Consider the following 17,969-nt stretch of genomic DNA (forward strand, 5'->3'; position numbering starts at 1 on the left):
AACAACAAACTACGTTTTCTAATATTTCAAAAGTTTAAATTAATTTTAAACTTTCGAAGCTACCTTTAACGAAAGTTTTGAAAACTAATTTTTTGAAACGTAATTTTAAATTTTGAAACTTTCGAAGAAGATGATAGTTTGAAAAATTTAAAATTTTACTCAAATTTTTTAAATGTAAAATTTGTTTTAAAATAATGATATTATTTTTTTGACATTTCCTATTCTATTTCGAAAATATCTAAATTTCAGAAATTTCTTTTTTTGAAAATTTCTTATTATGAAATTTCTTATTTTTATATATTGTAAAAGGGATGAAATAGTGTTTTTAAGTTTATTGAGGGGGTGACAAGTAGAAAACTCTGAAATATATTCTCAATATGAGCATTGGAAAAGATAAATAATCTCTTTGAGGAGAGGTTGGTTGTGCATATTTGTGAATAATCATGTCTAGACCATTTGAATGATACTAACTACAACTGGATAGTCTAATTCAAAAATAATTTAAGTAAACTTGAGTTGTTGCTCAAGCTTGATTCTCAACCTTAAAACCCAAAGTTCAGTCTGTATCACATAACAAAAACCAATTATACTACAGAAACATTTGACAAATATACCATCTAGATCACGAATAAGTATGCCACATGTAGAACTACCAAAAAAATATTTGAGTGAACCATCAACATTTACTTTGAACCAACCTTGAGGGTTTGTGTCATGCAACAACTACTTCCTAATTAGTCGGGACTGTTGAGATTTCTGCTGAAAAATATTTTTATCAATGAATCGAGTTTGATTGAGAATCTTGAAAAATAATGTTTTTCTAGTGAGGAATATCAAGAAAACACTAGGCTATTGTGATCCTTTCAATTATTGTACATAGGCACACCAAATAAATAAATTCAATAAGATTGAACTTGAACAATGTCACTAGTAGACAAATTTTAATCTAACCAATTATACAAGTCAAGGCTAAAAGACTTACTCTAGTGATCTAGTTTAATGAGATAATTCAAAAAATAATTTCTTCATCATAGTCTCTTAACATATTCATAATGATTGATGGATATTCACAACATCGGGGGCAAATATTATATGTGAAAATTCCTCTATAATATATTTTATCACTTCTAAGAAGTCTATAATGAGCCAACTTCAAAAGAAAGGTTCTATAACAATTAGGATCGTTCCAATTTCAAATATTCTTAAATATGAGATAATGAATATGAGGGGTATTTTGGCGAGAATAGAGAATATCATAAACACTTTTTAAAGTAAATGACCATATGCAGTAAGATTCCAACAAGAAATATCATATGTTCCTAGAGCAGGTGGTTTAATAGAAGCAATATTGTCGCAAATAAAATGAAATTTCATCAAGTTTTGGACCAAAATTCTATTTGGGGGACCAAAACTGGGGAGAAACAAAATGGGGGAACTACTTTCGCGATTCAGCTAAAATAGGGGGACCAAAACTGGGGAGAAACAAAATGGGGGAACTACTTTCGCGATTCAGCTAAAATAGGGGGACCAAAACTGGGGAGAAACAAAATGGGGGAACTACTTTCGCGATTCAGCTAAAATAGGGGGACCAAAACTGGGGAGAAACAAAATGGGGGAACTACTTTCGCGATTCAGCTAAAATAGGGGGACCAAAACTGCAATTAAGCCATTATATATAGCTAAAGGAAAAATATATAAATAATAGAGAAAGAAAACTAAAGGAAAAATATATAAATAAAAAAACAAAACACTCACCATTATATATAGCTATCTCTCTCCCTCTCGCATCTGGTTGTCGCTACATGCAACATCTTTTTTCTTTACCGCAATCAATATGACTACCTCTCCACCGTCACTGTTGTAACCCTCTTTATTGGACACTTTTGAGAATCAAATCAATTATAACTATATACGCATTGATGTTAATTTTTCTTTAATCATTTCATCCATTTTATTTTCTCGAATATATATTATGTTAATTATTTGTATATGATTTCGTTGAACCTTAAGATAAAAAACATTTATTATTGACATTTATATTGTTGTTTTTGTAGGTTGGGTAGTGATAAATTTTGCTCCCTTCACACACCGCATATACACTTTCTCACAAACTTTTGAATGATGTCCTGCTCCCGAATCTGAGTGAAGCCTAAGTTAAATTAGATGTTCCATCATAATTTTTTTGGGTATATTTCCTAATCGATTGTTGTTAGGATCTTATCTAAATCCCGACTATTTTATGAATGCTTACATTTAATATGCACTTCATATTCGTAGTCTACGTTGTAAATAGGTACAAACACCAAAAGTGAGTATAATGGTAGAAAATACCCAAGTGTGTTCGCACAATTTAAAAGGTTGATAGTATGTAAAATATAATTTCTCATATCATAAGAAATGACCATCTAGGTGATATGGAGCATACCCTAGTTGCTTGAATAAACACATTCTTCATTATCGAATAATTAGTCTCATTCATATCCTTCCATGCCATCATTTTCTATTCAATTAATCTATCTTATGAAGCTCGTTTTTTAAGGGAATATGTCTTCTTTTGTCACACCTTGAAGTGAAAGCTTATGACTTGATGTTTTCTACTCCTTACCCCTTTGACCTACAGTAGAATCACATTATTTTTAGTTGAGTTATAATATAGACATAGACATTATCTAAATACACATTTTTAAATCGTGAATTTCATTTTATAAAGTGATAAGTTAATGTGGTAGTTCATACAATATTGTTTGCTTTATTTTTTTATACAAAATAAAATTTTATTCAAATGTTAAAATAAGATTAATATAATCAAAGTAGATCATAAATTGAGAAAATTTTCAGTCATATTTTGAGATAAAATCTAATAATAATAATAAAAAAAAGAGTTAGAAACGCGCTGAAGATGTTGCTGTAAAAAGTTTTGGAATAAAGTTCTAAATAATACTTCATATTATTATTGAATAATCTGATCATTACAATCTAAAATCATAAAACTAAACAAATACTAAATTGGGTATTTATACTACTATACTAATAAATAATACACATAAAAATTTCAGAAGTAACTGAAAAGTAATTAAATTAAAACGTTAATTCTATTTAAAATGCATCAAACATTAAATATAGATATTTTTTTAGGTGGAAATTCAAATTCACCACATTATAGAAACATAAATTAATTTTATTTTAACTTATTTTTATTATAAAAAAAAACCCATATGTAACACACCGCCAATCAAACAGAGCAAATGCATTTTTTTAAATGGCTATAAAGCCCTGCAACAAAGCATATTAAGTAAAAACCACAAGAAAAATATGTTATGGGCTTATGGCAGATTATGCTCAAACAAATAAATCTAAAACAGTAGGAATAAAATAAAAAACACTAAAACTATCATAGGTTGTTTGTTTTCAAGATGGGTTGGAGGTCAAACTCACGTTTTAAATAAAAGCTTCAATTTATAGATAATATATATATCTAAATATTTTTAAATTTAAATATTTTTAGATAAAAATGATTTATATTTAAATATTTTTAGATAAAAGTTAATTGATCATTAATTTTTAATATAAAATCACATTTAAATTTAAAAATTATAAATCATAACTTTAAATTATAATCAATTACAAAGACAAAAATAATTCTACTTTACCCTAACATATAAGAACCAATTATATATTTTCAAAATCGAGTTTGAGTATTTAAAAAATGCGACCAAAACATACACTAAACATGATCAAAATTGCACTGGAGAGCGATTTGAGTTTAGCAAAAGTTAAACCAAACATATACTCAACTTAACCACATAGTTAAACTGAATTTAATCAACTAAACAGTCGACCATCTGATTAGCTTCTCTATACACATGATCCCCAAAAAAGTCACCCCTTGACGATAAACCCAAATTCTGCTTCCATTATTTTACAATAATAACGTAAATTCATTCGAAGATAAATTGACGATAATCTCACTGCATTTTAATATCTTATTCAATAATATAGAAAATACTTCCTTCATAATGTCTATGAATTAAGTGCACAATTTTAGACAAATTATAATACATTTTCCCGTCTATGCATGTATTAACTTATGTTGATGTAAATTCAATGACCTATGAATTGTAGCCTTTGAGTGCTTACAAGAAAGGGACTGCATAATTACAACATCATGTATGCCATTTTCCTACAATACAAATTGAACCTGTGAGCTAAATTTATTAAAGTATTGATAAAAACATAAGAAACAAATGTAGCCATGAAAGTAGAAATGCATGTTTTGGCTAATACTATCATATAATTAAATTATTACGCACATGTTACCACTCCTTGGAGAAGCATCACTTGATGATTTTCAAAGGTCTCATCATTTCATTGTCTTCATGGTCCAATATCTGCATAAAAATGGTATGTGTCACGTGTTGCAATGAATATCAATAATATATTTTTAAAATTTAAAATATAAATCATTATTTTTTCTTCTAATATTTATAATCAAAATTTCTTAAAAAATATCTCCATCTTCAATTTCATAATTAAAATAAATCTATGCTATTCCGTGTGATATGTGTGTTAGTAAGTATTTAAAACATCACATTGAAATAAAATAATATTACATAACTAAAAAAGAAACTAAAAGAAATTAACATTACTAAAGTTATTTGAATAAATAGACATTTTAGTTCTTAAAATCATGAATAATAATCAATTTCATATTTTAAATTTATGAAACAGTAATTTAATTCTAAAAATACAAATCAATTTAGCATTTTTAAAAAATATTTCTTTAACAAACATCTATTAAAATATATATTGACTTAAATAATATTTTATTTCCTCAAAATAAGTATTTAATCATTAAAATTGAGATGGAAAATTTGAAGAAAAAATATACTAAATAGATTGTTATTTCAAACACAAGAGATTAAACTGCTATTTGGCAAATTTAAACGATCAAATAAATCCACCTTGAGAAAAGAGGAAGAGGATAAGCACTTACATGACAATGATACACGTAGCCAGGATCCGGTGTTGCATCAAACCCATACGTTGCATTAGTGTGTATGTAAGAAAACCTAACAACAATCTTTGTGACAAAACCGGGTCTCATCTTGAACACATTCTTCCACCCTTTCTCATAATCAAGCACCGCTACTTTCTTGCCACGTGAATGCTTATCCACGTGGCACTTAACAGCATCGTTGAATTTCATCATACAATCCTTAAATTCATCTGATTTCACCAGCTCCGTCTGATCCAGCACCTTAAACAAACCCAAATGAATGTGAAGCGGGTGATTATCATCCGTTAAGTTGATCACATACCACACTTCAGTGGACCCCGCTTTCGGAGTTTCCGTAACCGCCGCATCATACGGTTTCCCATTCAGATACAAATGAATTGGTTCATCAATGTTGCTGGTGTACTCATACATAGCAATGTACCGTGTGCGCGACACACTGGATAAATCAACAACAGGATATTCCACAAGCCTTTCCGGTATCCGTGACGTGTCAACTTCTTTATCCGGTAAAATGGTAAATTTCATAACTTTACTGTTAAATTCATCAACAGAGTCACCGGATGGGTAAGGATAGGGCGCATCGTTCGCTAGAATAGCAACATTGCTCTTTGATTGAGAAAAGTCAATAATAACGTCTGTGATCTCAGATGGCCCCACAAGAGTTTCATTACTTACAACCGGCTTTCCGATATATGCAGAATCAGACGCCACGTGTACAAATCTCAAACCGTTGGTGAAGAAGAGTCTAAAAAATCTAGCGTTGCTGGCGTTGATTATACGAAACCTGTACTTACGACGCCGTACGGTAAGACGAGGCCAAGCTTTGCCGTTAACAATTATGGCGTCACCAAAATACTCTGGTTGCCACTGTGGATGAATCGAAGGGTTATTACCAGTTGAACTCATGAAGATCGAACCGTCCGTTCTAAAGCTACGATCAAACAACATCAACGGTAGATCGAATTCGTCACCGCGAGGTAATCCTAGTGGGGTTTCAATGGAAGGGTGACGTATGATGTAGGTCCCAATTAAGCCAGCGAGAAGGTTGACTCTGGTCAAACCCATAGCATGATCATGGTACCATAAATTTCCAGGATGTTGATTATTTGAATAATGATATTTTTTTTTGGTCCAAGTGGGTCCCTTGGATTTAAATCTAGCGGTGAACCATGAGTTAGGGTTTCCATCACTTTGGGGTTCGTGAATTCCACCGTGGAGATGAACCACAGTGGGAATACCCTTGGTGGATTTTGTTAATGAAGTGGGGATAGTTGGGTCCCACGGAAGTATGTGATTTGAAGGTAGGTGATTTTGCCACTTCACGTGGGTTTCAATTCCGTAGAGGGCTTCTATGGTTGGACCAGGAACTGTTGCTGTGTGTTTGCTTAATCCGTAAGCGTAAACAGTTGTTGGAGGTAGGTCCCTGTGGAATTTCTGCAATTGGGAAAAGTTGTGGTGCATCTATTAGATTTCATAAACTCAAATAAAGTTTAAATGGTATTCGTTTAGTCACTATTACGAGAAGAAATTTTTTTAATTTTGATAAATAAAATTAACTATTTTTAATATATCATTCATTTAATTTAAAATATTTAATATTAATAATTAAGTGCTTTATATTTAAAATAAATAATTTAATAAATTTAACTATATTTTTTAATACATCTGAAAGTTTTTTTTTTTTTTGTAATAATGATAAGTAGAATATCTAATAAATTCAGGTGAGCAGTATTGAATGTTTGAAATTAATAATCAAAGACTGTGACACCAAGTTGGGAAGAAACATTGGTCCTAAGTGGAGAATGAGTTATATCAGCATCAAGGCCATGAGTGGATGACAATTAGAAATTTTAGGGGAACTAATTCTTTGCATAATAATTATATCAATTATCTAAGATCTTTTTAGAGCTTGTGGTCCACTAAACTTTGTAAACAAGAAGAAAAAAAAAAAAGCTTGTAGTCCACTAAACTCAATGAATTATTTATTATATAGAAAGTCTTACCGTTTGGACCAGACAGCTACTCACAATAGTACGGTGTTTGGAAATTTGATAGCGACTCACAAGAGTATGGTGTTTGAAAGTTTGGCAACAAATTATTATGGCTAGTAGTTATTATAATTAACAGAGTTATTCTTATGAATTATTAGTGGTATGTTTGATTTTTTGAATTATTAACATATGAACCTATTAATTTGTCAATTCACCTAGAGACGAAATGGATTTAGAATTTTACTCTATCTATCTATCTAAGTTGGTTACTCCGTCTGTTTTGGACTGATGGACTCGTTGGCATATTTTATCACGTGAAAGATTGGCCGTCAGCTGATTGGGCATTTTAATTAGACTGACGAGCACCCTTTACAAACTGGCATTTGGTTAGGTTGGACCAGGTTCACATGCATATATAGATGGTTAAAAGAAATCTACTTAAAATGGGTATTAAAAAATAAATAAATTGGTAAGATGTGTTACAATTTAGACCATTGAAGATTGGTTTTTGGCATTAATGAGAAGATATAGTTCAAAAAATAACGAAAGAAGGTCAAATATATGTGTAAATTCATAGGTCAAAATGAGTTTTGAACAAATTATTGAGTAGGATAAAGTTTCCACGAACTTAACCGCGTCTGATAAGATCCAGGTTTAAAGATGGATTTTGAACTTTTTTAAATAAAAATTATGACCTTAATATATGACTATGCAATATGTGGTCTAAATTTTAGATTACATCAAAATATCTATTTTTTTATTTTTATTATATTTAAGACAAGACATGACGAGAGTGTGTAACATCTATCCTCGACAAACGTGGATATTATTAGACAGAATTCAAAATTTGCAATGTATTCAATTTCATTTAATTTGAAAAAAAAGAACTTTTGAATGAATTGACTGCAGCAATAAATTATTAATCAATCTTAATAAACTCCAAGCTAAGAAATGACGGAAATTCTAATGCAAAATGTTTTAATATTGAATTAAAAAAAAAAAAAGCACATACCCATTTCTTCTTGAACATGCCAATCTTGATAGACTTTGATTTGGGAATACCACCAACAACTTTGTAGCCAAAGATTCTGGGCATATTGGGAAGCTCATCCACAAACATCTCTAACTTGGATGCATTTAATACTTTATCTGTCCCTGATGATGATGTTGTTAAGGTAACAGAACATAATAAAAGAGTGAGTAGTTTGAAGAACACTGTTCTTTCCATCGCTACTAGCCTACTAGTACCTTGGTAATCTGAATGTTCACGGATTCAAATTGAAATAGAGAGAAATAAGACTCAAAACTTTAGAGTAATTGAATCGAATGGTTTATATTCTTTCATAAAAAGAACATAAAACGTGGGTCGTTGGATTTCTATCTTCTATTTTTCAAAGTCATAGATTGCGTTGGTTTGTAAGAAGGAAAATGTAGAGCGAGGAAGGGTATTTGTAGGACGAATATTGGTCAATATCGCTCGCGAGTGTGTAATGGTGGACACTGTGAAATCCTTGTGGCTACGATTGACATTGGAATGGCGTGTAAAATTTATTACGCTAATTAGTTAAATATAATCTAAATTAATTAAATTAGTTTGCTTTTTGAAAGTTGGGTTTTGACTAAATTAATATCTTTTTAGTCCAACAAAAAGTTTCACCCGATTACGGAATTGGGGTTGAGAGACACCGTTAAAAGTGTCTGTTAGCGAAGGATAAAAATTGTGATTCTTATTCATGACTTAAAGCGGTAAATAAATTCAAGATATTGGTGAAACCTATGTTGTACTTGTGTTTTTTTATGTGCATTTTCAGTTATAATTTATATACTTGTTTTGTTTAAATTCAAGTATAATAAATATAATTTATAGTATTTAAAAATTGGTTTTTTTATTAGATTATCCCTTTTTTTTTTTCAATACCAATCTACCCCACTTTGAAATTAATATACCAATCTGCCCTACTTTTTTGCCCCAGATGCAAGTCGCATCCTGGGGCTGCGACCTCTTGAAAGGCAAAAATTTCAACTGCAACACATGGTCGCATCCTGGGGATGCGACCTCCCACTTGGGAAGTTTTTTTTTTTTTGTTGTTGAATTTTTGGTGGATAAAATAGGAGGTCGCATCCCCAGGATGCGACCATGTGTTGCAGTTGAAATTTTTGCCTTTCAAGAGGTCGCAGCCCCAGGATGCGACTTGCATCTGGGGCAAAAAAATAGGGCAGATTGGTATATTTATTTCAAAGTGGGGTAGATTGGTATTAAAAAAAAAAAAAAAGGATAATCTAATAACAAACCCTTTAAAAATTACTACATTTATCTTTTTATTATAAATACTTGTTTCTTTTTTTTATGTTGTTAGAATAGTTAATGAGTTTATTTTACCTTTTGATGTTTTTAAAATAATAATTCTATTTGAATGTATTAAATATAACATTCCATATTATAATATAAATTAATAGCATTAATAAAAGATATGTTGAAAGAAAAAATAAATAAATACAATTAATAAATTAAAATGGTGATTATATTTAAAGGCAATTTTTTTCCAATAGTACTTATAATTAAAGACATAGATAGTAATAAAACTTATTCTTTATAAAAAAAAATTAACTAATTTGTTTTTATAGGTTTAGTTGGTGTATTTTTTCCACTATATCCTTTTTTGAAAAAAGAAATTACCTTTAGCCCGGTATAAAATAGAAATGGTTACTACCAACATAGTTATTAAATGTTATAATATTTATAATTTATTTCAAATATAATTATGTATCAATAAAAAATAAAAAATAAAACATATATTAAATTATCTTATAAACTGTGTAGTCAATACATCTTTATTGATCATTAAAATAGAGGTAAAAAAGTAGAATAAATAATTAATAAGCTTTAAAATATGTGACATTCTCTTATAATATGGAACAAAAAAAAATCCAAATACTTTCTTATACAAGAGACTAGAAGAATATATCAAGATGCCATATTTTTTAAATTATCACAAAATCGTATTTTAGAGATACGATCGTGTAAATAAATAAAATTTGTTTTTACTTGTTATTATTTTAAATTTCGATAAATGGTTGTCTATTAGAGTTGCGAAATCTATCACTTTTTTAATTTTTTTTAAATTCTTGTTGTTATTTATAAAAAATGAACAAAAAATTAATAAATAATAATAAAAATATTAATGATTTATTAATAATATTATTTAATTATTATTAGTAACAAATTTTTAAATTTTATTCCAAATGATAAATATTAATATAGTTAAATTAAATACATTTTTTAGTTTGAATTCAAAAATTGATAGTTATGTACACTTTTTTATAAGATAAGTATATTAAAAATTTAAATCATTCATCTAAATAAAATAAATAATTAATTACTAATATTAAACATTTAAAAAATATTATCTATATATTATCTAAACATTATTGACACGTCTATTTAATATTTACGTAATTTTTCACCAATTATAATAGTCATGTAGTATTATATATAAAATAGTTAATACATATTTGTATTATTATTTATTAGGTGGAGGTCCCACCCTAGTGAGGCGACCCTCTCCAAAACATATAAAAAAAAAAAACCAAATAAAGGAACTAGAATGTTGTCATGGAGATGCCATCAAGTCTTTGTATTATTATTTATTAATTAAAATTGGTCACATCTATAATACAGCCTAAATAAAATCTAAAAAATCTAATATTTTAATATATATTTTTAATGATTTTAAAAAAAAATATTGTTTTCGAAAAAGAGATATAGGAAAAAAATAAAATCTTCATTTGATTTTTATCTCATAAAAAATAGTATTATTTAAACTAAATTGTCTTTTTTTTAGTTAATTTTTTTAAGTAAATTAATTTTGTTTGCGCTTTTTTTCGTTGTGAACTTTTGATTCTAAGAATAATATATTTTTAGTAATTTAAAATTAAACTATAAATATATAATTTCTAATAATAAAATATTAGAACTTTTAAATTTACATTGATCTAAATAATTAATTTTAGATTAAAAAATTCATTAATCATTTAAATTTAATCTCTTTTGTCATTGCATTCTATTTTCAAATAAAGTTCTAGAAGAAAAAAATGTAATATAAGCCACTTTGACACTCTTTGTTGTTTTGTGGATTGAATTGTGAGGAGAAATGGAAAATAAACAAAAAAATATTAGGTGGAAGATCAATGTAAAAAGAGAACATCAGTATATTGTACCCAAAAAGAGAGAGAACATGAATATAGAATAGTCTTTTGGAGATGTCGATGATAGCTCTCTTTCTACTTCGAAAACATCTCTTTATTTTGTTCTCTCATTTGTAAGCGTGCACATACTCACCTTTTTAGATATTTATAAAAAAATGGAGCACAACGAAATACAATAAAATGGAATAAAATAAAATTTTCATCTTATATGTAACTTTCAAATTAGAGAAGAAAAAAATCCAATGGAAGTAGTGGAATTTGATGAAACGAGTGTGTCAATCATGTGACATTTTATTAAATATCTAAATACTAGAACAATATTCCATTTCATATTATTTCATCTTAATTCTATTTCATCATATTTCTATCACTTATTTTATTTTATTCCATCAATTCAATTACAAACTAGATTTATTTTTGCTTTTTATTTTATTATAAATAATTTTTTAATGAAATGTGAGATTTAAATATTTTCGTGTCACATGAAATAATTCAATCTCATTTTGCCATATCTTTGTTCCGTTCATATTTGTTCATGTTTGTACTGTTTTGTAGTTTATTTATACGAAAAAAATAAAATAAAAAAGTTATCGTGTCAATAAATAACTATTAAAAAATTAAATAAGAAAAAAGTAGCATCTGTATTATTTAATATATGAAATTTTTTCAGTGTTTAATTTATATTTAACATTTTTAACAAATCAAATAGGCTTGATATGGAAGGAAAAAAAAAGACGATAACCCATAACACAAATGAAAAAGAACAAAGAAAAATGACGAATTTATTAATTAATAAAAAAAAAAATAAAAGAGAAGGAAAGAAGGAAGAGAAATGAAGGCAGAGGCGTGGGATAAGAGAGATCCGAAGAATCGATTCGGTTTACCCGCCAACTTGTTCAAAACGTGTTCCTCCATTCCCGGACTTACTTTCTCTCTCTTGTCTCTCTCTACAACCACACAAAAATGTGAAGAAGAAACACACCATTGCATAGCATAGCACCACTACTACACTCTCCACGGAACCCTCATATCAACAATGGCAACTCTCTCTGAAACATACGCCTGTGCACCTTCCACCGAACGAGGCCGCGGAATCCTCATCTCCGGCGATTCCAAAACTAACAACATTCTCTACTGCACCGCACGATCCGTCATAATCCGCAACCTCGACAATCCGTTACAAGTCTCCGTCTACGGCGAACATTCTTATCCTGTAACCGTCGCCCGTTATTCTCCCAACGGTGAATGGATCGCGTCCGCCGATGTTTCCGGTACCGTCCGTATTTGGGGGACTCACAATGATTACGTTCTCAAGAATGAGTTTCGTGTCCTCTCTGGTCGGATCGATGATCTTCAGTGGTCCGCTGATTGCTTGAGGATCGTTGCGTGTGGAGACGGAAAGGGAAAATCATTTGTTCGCGCCTTTATGTAACTACCTATATGCCTTTTTCTGATACTCTTTCAATTAACTGTTCTATTATTCTATCAATCATCTTTTTTTTTTTTATTAATTAATGATACATCATATTTATGAGAGAATAAAGTAGATGCACTAAAATAGTTTTACATTCACACGGCAACAAATATTTAATATTTACATAATCGTTTTTATTTAAAAATGTAGCATATTCGATACTTCTGATTTAAACTCAATTTATAACGCCTCTAACGTGTAGTTGGATGGTGCTGTCACAGTCTTGCAAACTTATTTTAATATGATGGCTTAGTTTGGTGGAATGGATCTTAACATTCTTGGCCACGAGCCCCTCAGACTCTAATAGGTTTAATTATAATTTTGGTTTTTTTATTTTAATTATCACGAATATAGTTACTTTATTTTATTTTTTTACAGTTTTGATCCTCTAAATATATTTTAGTAAAAAACGTGATGAAATGTAATTTTTTTGCGCTTATTCAAATCACACTATGCCTCAATATCTTGTGGTGCAACAATTGTACCTATAATATATGATTATAAATGATGTGGTGTAGCTTAAATAAATGATACTTTATCAAGTTTTGGACCCAAATTCTATTTGGGGACCAAAACTGGAGAGAAATAGAATGAAGACTACTTTGTTGGAAAAACCTTAATAACGTTGTGCTCAACAATCCATGTCAATTACATGATGAATAGCCAAAGGCGGAAGCGTACCTGTACCTGTGGGAATTGCCATTAATGAAATACTGAGATGATGATGATAGAGCCAATGGGTTGGGTGATCTTCCTCAGCAAAACACTCTGAAGACCTTGCTCTCTTGATGGGGATAGAGAGAACCAGAGAATTTTCTCCTTTAGGGTTTTGAAACTGAATAGTCTTGTTGTGTTTGCCTTGGGGACCATTACCCATATATATAACTATTATTAGTTATATCCCAAATTGCAGTATTTCCAATTCAGCCCCTCATTAAATTAGAAACTGCCTGGTATCTACACTATTAATTTTCATAACCATTATGCTCTTTAGCCATAAACTATTATATATTATTTGACCCCTAGTTTATTGGCTAATTATATAATGACCCTAACACACTTTATTAATTAATTACATATGTGACCCATAAATCTTACAATCTCCCACTGGTCACACATGTATCCTTAGGAGTGTGTTAGACTTTATGACGTCAAAAAATGTCATTATAATTACCTTGAGTATAATCCAAATTGTCCCGTCCATTAATCATATCAGCACATGGAACCAAAGAGGCTTTCGTCATAATAAGCATAACTAAACCCATCAATGATCACCCGTACTGACACAACTAAATGACATAGACCCATTATGAAAAGTGTAGCATGAAAATTACATGAAGTTGGTCAATGCATGTCAATTTTCAACTGGTCCTACTTTATCGAATGAGATCATACCATAACTTAAATGTACAAAGTAACCAAAAACTGAATACTTTAAACTTTATTTCTGATCAGAAAGTCCAAATACAATGTATTTGTACTTTACAATTAAACATAGAACATGAATTACATAATGGACGAAACTCCCACTAAAATCAAGATTCCTCAAACTGTAGCACACCCATGTGAGCAGTATGCTCATGAAAGACCTTGGGTGGTAGACCTTTAGTGAGTGGATCCGCAATCATGGAGTTTGTCCTTAAGTGTTCTATGGATATCTGTCCACTTTGTACCTTCTCTTTAACAACTAGGAACTTAATGTCAATGTGCTTTGACTTGGTTGAGCTCCTATTATTGTTAGAATACAGGACTGCTGATCTATTGTCACAATACAACTTGAGTGGTCTTTCAATCCCTTCAACTATTTGCAGCCCCGTGACAAAATTTCTCAGCCAAATGCCCTGGTCAGATGCCTCATGAATTGCTACGAATTCTGCTGCCATGGTTGATGAAGCAGTAAGACCTTGCTTGGCACTACGCCAAGAAACTGCTCCACCAGCTAACAGAAAGACATAGCCTGAAGTTGATCTTAAGCTGTCTTGGCATCCCGCAAAATCCGAGTCAGAGTACCCAGTGATCTCTAACTGGTCTGACCTCCTATATGTGAGCATGTAGTTTCTTGTTCTCTTCAAATATCTCATGACCCTCTTGGCTGCTTTCCAATGGTCAAGACCTGGATTGCTTAAATATCTGCCTAAAATCCCTACTATGAACGCTATGTCTGGACGCGTACATACTTGGGCATACATAAGACTCCCTACAGCTGAAGCATAAGGGATCTTTTGCATTTCTTGAATTTCCAAACTTCCCTTAGGGCACTGTTTGAGACTAAACTTGTCTCCCTTAGCAACTGGGGTGTCCCCTGGTTTGCAATCCTGTAACCCAAACCTTTTGAGAACCTTATCGATATAGCTCTTTTGTGACAATCCAAGAATACCTCGAGATCTGTCTCGGTGTATCTGAATTCCTAATACAAAAGAGGCGTCACCAAGATCTTTCATCTCAAAATGCTTTGATAGAAATTTCTTAGTTTCGTGCAACATGCCTATATCGTTAGTGGCAAGCAGTATGTCATCAACATACAAGACCAGGAAAATATGTCTGCTCCCACTGAACTTATGATACACACAATCATCAACTGTATTCATCTCAAAACCAAATGAGAGAATTACTTGATGAAATTTATGGTACCATTGACGAGAAGCTTGTTTTAGCCCATAAATGGATTTTCTTAGTTTGCACACCATATTCTTTGGGTCTCCCAACACAAAGTTTTCTGGCTGCACCATATAGATCGTCTCATCAATGTCGCCATTGAGAAAAGCTGTTTTTACATCCATTTGATGAAGCTCCAAATTAAAGTGAGCAACAAGAGCCATGATTATTCTTAAAGAGTCCTTCGATGAAACCGGAGAGAAAGTCTCTTTATAATCAATCCCTTCCTTTTGAGTATAACCCTTAGCTACAAGACGTGCCTTATATCTCTCCACATTACCATTGGAATCCCGCTTGGTTTTAAAAATCCATTTGCAACCAATGGGTTTCTTTCCTTCAGGTAATGGGATAAGTTCCCAAACTGAATTGTCTTGCATAGACTTGTACTCCTCATTCATTGCTTCGATCCACTTATCTGAACGAGAATCTTGCATGGCTTGATGAAAGTTGACTGGGTCGTCTTCCGTCATGCCAACATTTTCCTCTACCTCATTGATAAATACTACATAATCATCCGAAATAGCATTTTTCCTTTCTCTAGTGGATCTCCGCAATGGAGCTGGCTCTTGAGGCACTTGTTCTTGAGGATCTTGAATTTGATCTGGATTTTGTTCTTCCTGAACAACCAGATCATCTTGAGTTTGTTCAATAATGGGAAAGTCAATTGGTGGAAGAATCAGTTCTGGAATTGTTACCGATTCTTCCTCAAAGACAAAATCTTTAACCTTAATCTTCCCCCCAAACTCAATATCCTCAAAGAACGTTGCCGTTCCCGTCTCAAAAATTGTTCTCAAATTAGGATCATAAAATTTATAGCCCCTTGATTTTTCTGAGTACCCTATAAAATAGCTGCTAATTGTTCGGGGTTCAAATTTCTTTTCATTCGGCCTATAAGGCCTTGCCTCAGCTGGACATCCCCAAACATGAAGGTGCTTCAGACTAGGCTTACGCCCAATCCAAAGCTCATAAGGTGTTTTAGCCGCTGCCTTAGTTGGTACTCTATTAAGAATGTATGCTGCTGTTTTTAATGCCTCTCCCCAGAGTGACTCTGGCAAGGTGGAATGACAAATCATACTCCTTACCATATCCTTAAGAGTCCTGTTTCGTCTTTCAGCTACACCATTCATGCTGGGTGACCCCGGCATAGTGTATTGTGGGACGATTCCACATTCCTCTAGGTATTTGGCAAATGGTCCCGGACGTTGTTCACCTGAACCGTCATATCTGCCGTAGTATTCACCACCACGATCAGATTTGACCTTTTTAATTCTTTTATTAAGTTGATTCTCAACTTCTGCCTTAAAGGATTTGAACACGTCTATTGATTGGGACTTTTCGTGAATTAGGTAAAGGTAGGCATATCTAGAATAATCGTCTATGAATGATATAAAATATTGTTGACCATTCCAAGAAGGAGTTGGAAATGGCCCACAGATGTCCGTATGTATCAATTCTAAGACGTCTGTAGCTCTATATGCGCCTAATTTCTTATCTTTAGTCTGTTTTCCTTTAATGCATGCTACACAAACGTTAAAGTCTGTGAAGTCAATGGAATCTAAAATTCCATCTGACACAAGTCGTTCAACTCTATTTTTAGAGATGTGACCTAGACGCTTGTGCCAAAGCACCCCTGAATTGAAATTGTCAATTTTCCGCTTAGTACCACGTGATTCCACATTCAAGGTTTCATTATAGTTAGCCACAGTTTCCAACAAATAAAGATTATCATAACCAGAAAGTAAACCGGTTCCAACAACATTCGAATTTAAAGACAAAGTAAATTCTTTATTCCCGAATGAACAATAATATCCTGATTTGTCCAAATAAGAAATAGAGATCAAATTCCGTCTAAATGACGGTACAACAAAAGTGTCTTTTAAATCCAAATAATGACCGGAACTTAATAATAATCTAAATTTTCCTATGGCTTCAACTTCTACCTTCTTCCCATCTCCTACATAGATCCATCTTTCAGTATCACTAGGCTTTCGGAAGTTCAGGCAACCCTGCATTGAAACACTGATGTTAGTAGTTGCACCAGAGTCTAACCACCAAGTGTTTCTAGGTACTGAAGCTAAATTAACCTCAGAACAGACCAAAGACAGAATCATACCTTTCTTAACACGCCAAGCGTGATATTTGGCACAATCCTTCTTCACGTGTCCAGAACTCCTGCAGAAGAAGCAGTTGTTATCCTTAGTCTGCTTCTTTTGTTCTGGACCCTTAGCAGCAGCTTTGTTCTTGGGCTCCTCAATTCTTTTCCTTTTGCCCTTGTCTTTAGAGATGCTAGTAAAGTGAGCACTTTCAGTCCTATCTTGCTTCAGCCTGTCCTCTTCTTGCACACATAATGAAATGAGCTCATTAAGAGTCCATTTCTCCTTTTGACAATTATAAGTCACCTTAAACTGACTGAATTGCGAAGGAAGAGACAGCAATACTAAATGAATGAGTAAGTCATCTGACAACTCAAGCTTTAGACCTTTAAGCTTAGAAGCAATGTTGGACATCATCATAATGTGCTCTCTTATATTTCCCTTGCCTTGATACTTCATGGAAATTAAATTCTGAAGCAAAGAACTTGTTTCAGCCTTATCACTTTTTACAAAGCGTTTTTCCATCTCAACAA

At 31.6% G+C, this 17,969-nt stretch overlaps 2 protein-coding genes across 2 annotated transcripts in view; one reads left to right on the forward strand and one right to left on the reverse strand.

Moving 5' to 3' along the window:
- Positions 1-3,953: 3,953 nt before the first annotated feature.
- On the reverse strand, positions 3,954-8,373 carry LOC101489518 (multicopper oxidase LPR2-like). The gene is made up of 4 exons (XM_004496911.4): positions 8,021-8,373; positions 4,994-6,451; positions 4,311-4,388; positions 3,954-4,180 (listed from the first exon to the last, which is right to left on the reverse strand). Exons 1-3 carry the CDS (start codon positions 8,234-8,236, stop codon positions 4,335-4,337), a joined length of 1,728 nt encoding a protein of 575 aa, XP_004496968.1. The 5' UTR covers positions 8,237-8,373; the 3' UTR covers positions 3,954-4,180; positions 4,311-4,334.
- Positions 8,374-11,964: 3,591 nt separating this feature from the next.
- LOC101490046 (actin-interacting protein 1-2) overlaps positions 11,965-17,969 on the forward strand; it is a 12,070-nt gene continuing 6,065 nt past the window's right edge. The window contains exon 1 of the mRNA XM_004496913.4: positions 11,965-12,642. Within this exon, the coding sequence (XP_004496970.1) occupies positions 12,251-12,642 (392 nt within the window). The 5' untranslated portion in view covers positions 11,965-12,250. The remainder of the gene's footprint in view (positions 12,643-17,969) is intronic.

Source organism: Cicer arietinum, chromosome 4 (genome assembly GCF_000331145.2).
Source record: "Cicer arietinum cultivar CDC Frontier isolate Library 1 chromosome 4, Cicar.CDCFrontier_v2.0, whole genome shotgun sequence".
Taxonomy (NCBI): domain Eukaryota; kingdom Viridiplantae; phylum Streptophyta; class Magnoliopsida; order Fabales; family Fabaceae; genus Cicer; species Cicer arietinum.

Excerpts from the sequence above, each read along its gene's own strand:
- LOC101489518 (XM_004496911.4), bottom strand. The coding sequence starts at position 8,236 with ATGGAAAGAACAGTGTTCTTCAAACTACTCACTCTTTTATTATGTTCT. Across the intron at positions 6,452-8,020 it reads GCATGTTCAAGAAGAAATGG|AAATTCCACAGGGACCTACC; the intron begins GTATGTGCTTTT and ends TCCCAATTGCAG. Across the intron at positions 4,389-4,993 it reads GCTACGTGTATCATTGTCAT|ATATTGGACCATGAAGACAA; the intron begins GTAAGTGCTTAT and ends ATTTTTATGCAG.